Source organism: Giraffa tippelskirchi, chromosome 13 (genome assembly GCF_054371585.1).
Source record: "Giraffa tippelskirchi isolate mGirTip1 chromosome 13, T2T-mGirTip1v1.2.pri, whole genome shotgun sequence".
Classification (NCBI taxonomy): Eukaryota; Metazoa; Chordata; class Mammalia; order Artiodactyla; family Giraffidae; genus Giraffa; species Giraffa tippelskirchi.
In genome coordinates this window covers 28,612,205-28,622,125 of record NC_137287.1, presented here as the reverse complement: position 1 = coordinate 28,622,125, position 9,921 = coordinate 28,612,205, and the positions used below count along the sequence as shown (strand labels likewise).

The window sequence follows — 9,921 nt, the reverse complement described above, 5'->3', positions numbered from 1 at the left end:
TTGGGGGCTTCCCTGGTGGCTCAGGGGTGAAGAATCCGGCTGCCAACGCAGGAGACACAGGTTCAATCTCTGGGCTGGGAAGATCCCCTGGAGGAGGGAATAGCAACCTACTTCCGTATTCTTGCCTGGGAAATCCCACGAACAGAGGAGCCTGGCAGGCTACAGTCCATGGGGTCGCAAAAAAGTCGGACAGAACTTAGCAACCAAATAGCAACAGAATTTCTTACAACTCAAAGTGACTGTACAATTACTTCAATAAAACTGTCAAAAAAAGAATTTTGTAGAAGAATACTAAATACCATGCTCACAGATTTATCAAATGAGGGCAACAAACTCTCGATTTAAATCAGGGTTACTCATTATATCAGTAAAATAATTCTGTGTGGTGAGAATTTATACACCAACAAAAAAAAAGACAAAAACTAGAAGTGTAGATGATGTTACAGTAGTAATTTCTGGTAATAGAATAACAAATGATTTTTATTTTTGCTTACTTATACAGTATTTTTTATTTTCTAACAATGAAGGTTGGGGAAAAAGGGACGTAGACACAAAAGAATTCCTCTAATTAGATTAGCAGGCATTTCTACCTACAGAACAAATACCTAGGTGTCCCCCTAGTGGAAGACTAGACAAGGCTGCAGCAGGTACACCTGGCTGCGACTTTTTACAGAGCTAAGAATCCACCTGCCAATACAGGAGACATAAGAGGCCCGGTTCGATCCCTGAGTGGGTAAGATCCCCTGGAGGAGGGCATAGCAACCCACTCCAGTATTCTTACCTGGAGAATCCCATGGACAGAGGAGCCTGGCAAGCTATAGTCCATAGGGTCGCACAGAGTCGGACACGACTGAAGCGACTTAGCAGCAGCAGCAATTATAGTCAACACCTTTCGAGAGAAACAAGAGCCTGAGATTAACAAACTGTTCTGCCTATTCAAAAAAAAATTTTAAAGAGGGGCCCATTGCAAAAGAAAGGAGCAAACCTCACCCTGGGTAGCAGGTGCTACCAATTCTAAGCGCAATCCTTAGACTGACAATGAACTTTTTCAATGGACAATGTCAGGGAGCTCAGTTCCTTGGGTTTACACCTCCTCTCTCGCTCTAGCCTATCTAGGCCGCCTGACTCTCAAATCCAAAGTATAGACAAGGTGAAACCTGAAGCCCGCAGCAGACACCTGTTGAGAGTGATAGCACCTCCCCGCGACTCCACGAATCTTCGATTCCTCTAGGTTCCTCTTCGGCGGCGTTCGGCCAGCTCTCGTCCTGTAGGGCTCGGCTCTCTTCGGCTACGTTCGGCAGCTTTCGTCTCGGACTCGGCTCCCTTCGGCTACACTCGGCTCTCTTCGGCCTAGTTCGGCCCACTCTCGGCTCAGACTCGGCTTCCTTCGGATACTTTCGGCCCCGGCCCCGGAAGGGCGCCCATGGAGCTGGGCTCGCCGGCTCGAGCGACGGCTATGGCGCCGCTCTTGGAATATGAGCGGCAGCTGGTGCTGGAACTGTTGGACGCCGACGGACTGGTAGTGTGCGCCCGCGGGCTCGGCGCGGACCGGCTCCTCTATCACTTCCTCCGGCTGCATTGCCACCCGGCATGCCTAGTGCTGGTGCTCAACACGCAGCCGGCCGAGGAGGTGCGGCCGGCCGCCGGCGCGGGGGACGAGGGGACCCCTAGAGGGCTGGGGAGCCTCCAGAGCGGACGCAGGCCTCGCGCGAAGGCCAGGCCTCTGAGGGCGATGCGGGGCCCTGACGCGGGAGGGAGGGCGTGGAGTAAGGGTCCCTGAGGTAGATGCAGGCCCCTGGCGCGGGTGCGGGAACGCTGAGACGGCGGGAGAGGTCCCGAGGCGGCTGCCGGACGCTGACGTAGGCGCCAGGACCCTGAGAGGGCGGCGGGGTCCTGAGGGAAGATGCGGGGCCGTGACACAGGTGCGAGGACACTGAGAGTGTTGCAGGGTCTTTGAGAGGAGTTAGGGGAGTTCATTTGAGGAGGATGGAGGTGGGGAGAAGGATCGGAGGTCTCTGGAGAGGGTGGGGAGATCCTTGGAGGAGGATATGGGTGGGAATAACGAGGCAGTCCTGCAGTTGGATATTAAGGGACTTGCTGGAGGCAGAGCAATGAGGTCCCTAAAAGGGAACAGTGATGGGGATAGAGGCGTCGCTGAGGGGAGTGGGGACTTAGGAGACGCTGAAGCTGGGGAGAACTCAGCAGGGAAGAGGACGTACTGGGGGTTCACCCAGGCGGTGGGACGAGGGTCATAGGGTCAGAAGGGAAGGGAGCTGGAAGCTGAAGGTATTGGGAAAGGGTACCTGGGTTAGGGAGAGTGGAGGACACTGAGGAAAGCAGGATGCGCCTGTGTTGGGGGATAGTGACAGGTGTCACAGCCTGGTTGACAAGTCTGATGAGCCCCTAGATATCTAGAGCAGGTGGCCACAGGAAAATGCCAGCTGCGAAGAGTGACGATCAACTAAGAGCTGGGGACCAGGCTGATTCACCTGGGTATCCCAAGTGCTCTACTGGGACTTAGCACGACCGGCACCCCCCAGGAAAACTGGCACCTAACTGAAGATGCGAAGGACCAAGGGTCCCAGTGACATGATGAAATCCCCTCTAGGGGGGACCAGGACAGAACTAATAGTCGAAAACACCACCTGGGAAAAGGGTTCCCTTGTTATCTTCTCACATGGTACACGTGACTGCAAAGCCACCTCTGGCAGGCAGTATTTTCTAGGCAGCAGTCTTTTAGCCCAGAATTTTAAAGTCTTTTTGTTGTTAAACTGCTAATAACAAACATCTCAAGTGCAATGAGTCTTTAGTGCAAACCCCAAAACAAAAACAAAACCCTAAGTAAATGTCGATTGATTGGTGTTAAGTAGTAATTTAATTTGTATGTTCATTATAAAGTTCATAATCTCTGAAAAAGGCAGCATGTCATTTTAAGTACAAATGCTTCTGCTCTGCTCTGCTGTGCTCAGTCGTGTCGTACTCTTTGTAACCCCATGGACTGAAGCCCAGCAGGCTGCTGTGTCCCTGGGATTCTCCAGGCAAGAATACTGAAGTGGGTTGCCATTTCCTTCTCCAAGGGATATTCCCCACCCAGAGATGGAACCCGGGTCTCCTGAGTTGCTGGCGGATTCTTTACCTCTGAGCCTTCAGGGAAGCTCTTTAAATACGAACACTTGCAACCTATTAAAAACTGCCCTGTATTAAATAGTCAGCTAATTCAGTGTAATTTGATTTAGGAGTATTTTATCAATCAGTTGAAGATAGAAGGAGTTGAACATCTCCCTCGCCGAGTAACAAATGAAATCACAAGTAGCAGTCGCTATGAAGTATACACACAAGGCGGTGTGATATTTGCAACAAGCCGAATACTTGTGGTTGATTTCCTGACTGATAGAATACCTTCAGATTTAATTACCGGTGAGAATTTGAAACCATATTGTTATTTGTATATAAGTTTCTTTTTTTCCCATGTATGTCTGTTCCCTCTGCTAAACTCTATAAACTAGAACCCTGTTGTAAACAGCATTGGATGTTTTTTTGCTCAGCATTTTGCTTCCAGGTGTTAACGCAATGCCTGACACATTTTGGATGCTCAGTAAATATTTATAGCCTGAATAAGAAACTAAATGTAAGACTGACATTTCTATGTTTTTTAAGCTCATATTCAGTCAATGCTTAGTAATTGACTGGCGGTTGCTTTTAGAAGCTAATCAGATCTGAATGTTTATAAATATTCTTTGTATATCCCCTAAAGTAGTTTGGTTTTCCTCCTTAAAGAGTATTTTTTTTTAACCATGATTTGAAATTTTCAAAAAATTTTTTTCAGTGTCATTCGCTTACAGTGTTACATTGGTTTCAGGTGTATAACACAGTTAATTCAATATTTTATAGATTATGCTCCATACAAATTTATTATGAAGATTGACTGTATTCCCTGAGCAGTACGTTACATCCTTAACTTGTTTCTTTTATACTTAGTAGTTTGCACCTCTTGATCCGCTTTTTGTATTTTGCTTCTCCCCTACCCCTCTCCTTACTGCTACCACTAGTTTGTTGTCTGTTCCTGTTTTTTTACATTTGTTCATTTGTTTTATTTTTTAGATCCCACATAAAAGTAAAAACACAGTATATGTCTTTTTCTGACTTACTTCTCTTAGCATAATACCCTCCAGGTCCGTCCGTGTTGTGGAAAATGGCAAAATTTCATTTTTTATTATGACTGAGCAATGTTCCATTGGGGGGAGAGAGAGAGATGTGTGTATATATATATATATATTGCACATCTTCTTTATCCATTCCTCTACTTGCAGACACTTCAGTTGAATCTTATAGATAATGCTTCTATGAACATTGCAGTGCATATATCTTTTTCAATTAATGTTTTTATTTTCTCCAAATACCCAGGAGTGGAGTTGCTGGATCATATGGTACTTTTCTTTTTAATTCTTTGAGGAACCTCCATACATTTTCCATTGTGGCTGTACCAATTTACATTCCCACCAAGAGTGCACAAGGGTCCCTTTTTTTCCACAACCTCAAAATCACTTATAACTTCTTGTCTTTTTCACAGTAGACATTCTGAGGGGTGCAAAGTGATATCTCATTGTTTATATCTGTTGGCCAGTGTTGGAAAAATGCCTATTCAGGTCCTCTGCCCATGTTTTAATCAAGTTTTTTTCTTTTTTCGATATTGATTTGTATGAATTTTTATACATTTTGGATATTAATCTTTTATTGGAAATATTGTTTGCAAATATCTTCTCCCATTCAGTAGGTTGCTTTTTCATTTTGTTGGTTGGCTTCTTTCACTGTGCAAAAGCTTTTTAGTTTGGTGTAGGCTCATTTGATTATTTTTGCTTTTGTTTCCCTTGCCTAAAGAGACAGATTCAAAAATTATTGCTAAGACAGATGTTAGAGAGCATACTGCCTATGTCTTCCAGGAGTTTTATGGTTTCAGACCTTAAATTTAGGTCTCTAGTCCATTTTGAGTTTATTTAATACAGCGTGAGAAAAATGTTCTGATTTCATTCTTTTACATGTAACTGTCTAGATTTCCCAGCACCACTTATTGAAGTGAGTCTTTTCCCCATTTTGTTATGGTTGTTTAGTCACTAAGTCATGTCCGACTCTGTGACACCATGAACTGCAACACACCAAGTTTCCCTGTCCTTCATTATCTCCCAGAGTTTGTTCAAGTTCATGTACTTTGAGTTGGTGATGCCATCCAACCATCGTGTCCTCTGCCGCCCTCTTCTCCTTTTGCCTTCAGTTTTCCCATCATAAGGGTATTTTCCAGTGAATCAGCTGTTTGCATCAGGTGGCCAAAGTATTGGAGCTTCAGTTTCAGCATCAGTCCTTCCAATGAATATTCAGGATTGATTTCTTTTAGGATTGACTGGTTTGATCTCTTTGCAGTCCAAGGGACTCTCAGGAGTCTTCTGTAGCACTGCAATTCAAAAACATCAGTTCTTCGATACTCAGCCTTCTTTATGGGCCAGCTCTCACATCCATACATGACTACTGGAAAAACCATGGCTCTGACTATATGGACCTTTGTGAACAAAATGATGTTTTTGCTTTTTAATACGCTGTCTAGTTTTGTCATGGCTTTTCTTCCAAGGGGCAAGTGTCTTTTAATTTCATGACTGCAATCACTGTCAGCAGTGATTTTGGAGCCCAAGAAAAAATCTGTCACTACTTCAACTTTTTCCCTTTCTATTTGCCATGAAGTGATGTAAATTAATTGACCATGTGCTTGAGTTTATTTCTGGGCTTTCTATTTTGTTCCATTTTTATATGTGTCTGGTTTGGGGCCAGAACCATACTGTTTTGATTACTATAGCTTTGTAATATAGTCTCAAGGAAGGTGATAGCTCCAGTGTTGCTCGTTTCTCTCAAGATTGGTTTTGCTGTCTGAAGTCTTGTGGTTCCAATGAAATTTTAGGATTATTTGTTCTAGTTTTTTAAAAAATGTCATAGATATTTTGATTTGGATTGCATTAAATCTGTAGATAGCTTCAGGTAGTATGGTCATTTTTTTTTTTTTTTTTAATTTATTTTAGTTGGGGGTTAATTACTTTACAATATTGTAATAGTTTTTGCCATACATTGACATGAATCAGCCATAGGTTTACATGTGTTCCCCTTCCTGGACCCCCCACCCACCTCCCTCCCCAAGTATGGTCATTTTAACAATATTAATTCTTCCAGTTCACGAACAAAATATATTTCCGTTTGTCTTCAGTTTCTTTCATCAGTGTCATAGTTTTCAGAATACTTGGGAACTTGAAATTTCCCAAGTTCAATTTCATGTCCTTGGTTAAATTTATTCTTAGGTATTTTATTCTTTTTGATTAAGTTGTAAAAAGGATTGTATTGATTTCTCTCTTTGATACCTAATACTTAGTGTAAAGAAACACAACAGATTTCTGTATATTAATCTTGTAGCCTACAACTTAATTTATGTATTCTCAAAGTTTTTTGATGGAGTTTTTAGCGTTTTCTATATATAGTATGTCATCTGGAAATAGTTTTACTTCTTCATTTCCAATTTGGATGCTTTTTATTTCTTTTTTCTTGTCTGATTGCTGAGGGTAGGCCTTTTAATGCTATGGTAAATAGAAGTGGGGAAAGTGGACATCCTTGTCATGTCCCTGATTTTAGAGGAAAAACTTTCAGCTTTTCACCATTGAGTATAACATTAGCTGTGGTTTTGTTAAAAATGGCTTTTATTGTGCTGAGGTGTGTTCTCTCTATCCAACTTTGTTGAGAGTTTTTATCACGAATCCATGTTGAATTTTGTCAAATGCATTTTCTGTATCTAAGAAGATGATGTGATTTTTATCCTTTGTTTTGTTAATGGTTCAATATTCACAAGTCAAGCTTCAATACTGAACCGTCCTTGCATCCCTGGAATAAATCACACTTGGTCATGATGTGTGATCCTTTTTATATATTGTTGAATTCAGTTTGCTAATATTTTATTGAGTATTTTTGCATCTGTGTTCATCAGGGATATTTTCTCTTTTTTGTAGTGTCTTTGTGTGGTTTTGGTATCAGAGTAATGCTGACCTTGTAGAATGAGTTTTGAGGTGTTCCATCCTCTGATTTTTTTGATAGTATGAGAAGCATAGGTATTTACTTTTCCTATAATGTTGGGTGGAATTCCTAGCCCTAGATTTTTCTTTTATCAGTGATTCAGTTTTATTACTACTTAGATATTTTATTTTTTTCTGATTCAGTATTTGAAGATTGTACGTTTCTAGGAGTTTATCCATTTCTTCTAGGTTGTCCAGTTTGTTAGCGTATAACTCTTAGTGTATTATTCTCTTATGACTGTTTATATTTCTGTGATATCAATTGTAAGTTTGCCTCTTTCATTTTTAATTTTATTTGGGCCCTCCCCCCTTTTTTTTGTCTTGAGTCTTGCTAAAGGATCAATTTTGTCTTTTCAAAAAAAAACAACTCTAAGTTTTATTGATCTTTTCTATTGTTTGTTTGGTTTTTTTGGTCTCTATTTCCACTCAGGTTTTTATCTTCTTCTTTCTGCTGACTTTGGGCTATGTCTGTTTTTTTCTAATTCCTTTAAATGGAAAATTAGGTTGTTTACTTGAGGTATTTCTTGAGGTAGGCCTATATCACTTTAAACTTCCCTCTTAGAACTGCTTTGACTGTATCCGATAGACTTTGGAAAGTTATGTTTCTGTTTTCATTTATATCAAGGAATTTTTAAATTTCCTATTTGATATCTTTGTTGGCCTATTGGTTTTTTAGTAGCATGTTGTTTATCTACATGTGTTTGTATTTTTCCATTTTCTTCCTGTATTGATTTCTAGTTTCATTACTGTTGTGATTGGAAAAGATCCTTGATATAATTCCACTCTTCTTAAATTTACTTAAGTAAGGACTTAAGTCCTTCTAGGAGTAGTATGCTCGTCCTTCTAGCATTTTTCACTTTATTGTATTTTTTAGTTCTGATTGGCTCTTTTTTGTATTTTTCTAGTTCTTTGTTGAAGTTCTCACTGTGTTCCTCTGTTCTTTTCCCAAGTTCAGTCAGTCAGTCAGTTCAGTCGCTCAGTCGTGTCCAACTCTTTGCGACCCCATGGACCGCAGCACGCCAGGCCTCCCTGTCCATCACCAACTCCCAGAGTTTGCCCAAACTCATGTCCGTTGAGTCGGTGATGCCATCCAACCATCTCATCCTCTGTCGTCCCCTTCTCCTCCTGCTTTCAATCTTTCCCAGCATCAGGGTCTTTTCAAATGAGTCAACTCTTTGCACCAGGTGGCCAAAATATTGGAGTTTCAGCTTCAGCATCAGTTCTTCCAATGAACACCCAGGACTGATTTCCTTTAGGATGGACTGGTTGGATCTCCTTGCAGTCCAAGGGACTCTCAAGAGTCTTCTCCAACACCACAGTTCAAAAGCATCAATTCTTCGGCGCTCAGCTTTCTTTATAGTCCACCTCTCACATCCATACATGACTACTGAAAAAACCATAGCCTTGACTAAACGGACCTTTGTTGACAAGTAATGTCTCTGCTTTTTAATATGCTGTCTAGGTTGGTCATAACTTTCCTTCCAGGGAGTAAGCGTCTTAATTTCATGGCTGCAATCACCATCTACAGTGATTTTGGAGCCCAGAAAAATAAAGTCAGCCACTGTTTCCACTGTTTCCCATCTATTTCCCATGAAGTGATGGGACTGGATGCCATGATCTTAGTTTTCTGAATGCTTTTGAGCTTTAAGCCAACTTTTTCACTCTCCTCTTTCACTTTCATCAAGAGGCTCTTCATTTCTTCTTCACTTTCTGCCATAAGGGTGGTGTCATCTGCATATCTGAGGTTATTGACATTTCTCCCGACAATCTTGATTCCAGCTTGTGCTTCCTCCAGCCCAGCGTTTCTCATGATGTACCCTGCATATAAGTTAAATAAGCAGGGTGACAATATACAGCCTTGGTGTACTCCTTTTCCTATTTGGAACCAGTCTGTTGTTCCGTGTCCAGTTCTAACTGTTGCTTCCTGACCTGCATACAGGTTCCTCAAGAGGCAGGTCAGGTGGTCTGGTATTTCCATCTCTTTCAGAATTTTCCACAGTTTCTTGTGATCCACACAGTCAAAGGCTTTGGCATAGTCAATAAAGCAGAAATAGATGTTTTTCTGGAACTCTCTTGCTTTTTCGATGATCCAGCGGATGTTGGCAATTTGATCTCTGGTTCCTCTGCCTTTTCTAAAACCAGCTCGAACGTCTGGAAGTTCATGGTTCACGTATTGCTGAAGCCTGGCTTGGAGAATTTTGAGCATTACTTTACTAGCGTGTGAGATGAGTGCAATTGTGCGGTAGTTTGAGCATTCTTTGGCATTGCTTTTCTTTGGGATTGGAATGAAAACTGACCTTTTCCAGTCCTTTGGCCACTGCTGAGTTTCCTAAGTTCAGTGAGCATTTTTATGACTTTTACTTTAAACTCTTTATCAGGTAAATTACTTATCTCTGTTCATTAGGGTTTTTTCCTCGGAATTTTATCTTGCTCTTTTGTTTGGAACATATTCTTCTATATTCTTATTTTACTTGACTTTCTCTGATTGTCCCTATGAAGTTAGGCAACACAGTTACCCATCCCAATCTTGAATCCATGTCCCTGTGTGGGTGTGTCCTTTGCAGTCTGTGTGCCCCACGAGTGGTTTTGGTGGGAGACCTGGATCTGAAGAGAGCACAGACTGCATCTTCTCTGAGGGTGCACTGGTGGAGCTGCCTTGTTGGGGGATAGGGCTGGGGCAGGAGGGGCCGGAGCAGGAGCCCGGTACAGGCTGGTGGGGTGGAAGGGGTGGCAGGGTCCTGCGTGGCAGCTGGAGCCCCAGACAGCTTTCAGTCTGCTGCCTCTGCTGAGACGTCTATGCATACTTGCTCTCTTCAAGAGTGGA

The 9,921-nt window shown here is 42.1% G+C and overlaps 1 protein-coding gene across 4 annotated transcripts in view; it reads left to right on the top strand.

Moving 5' to 3' along the window:
* Positions 1-1,389: 1,389 nt before the first annotated feature.
* ERCC4 (ERCC excision repair 4, endonuclease catalytic subunit) overlaps positions 1,390-9,921 on the top strand; it is a 42,343-nt gene continuing 33,811 nt past the window's right edge. For 3 of the 4 annotated variants that reach the window (XM_081556402.1, XM_081556401.1, XM_081556400.1), the window contains exons 1-2: positions 1,390-1,630; positions 3,237-3,417. In XM_081556402.1, the coding sequence (XP_081412528.1) occupies positions 1,424-1,630; positions 3,237-3,417 (388 nt within the window). In that variant the 5' untranslated portion in view covers positions 1,390-1,423. Of the gene's footprint in view, positions 1,631-1,688; positions 1,923-3,236; positions 3,418-9,921 lie in introns of those variants that run through there. The other variant, XM_081556403.1, reaches the window with a different exon arrangement.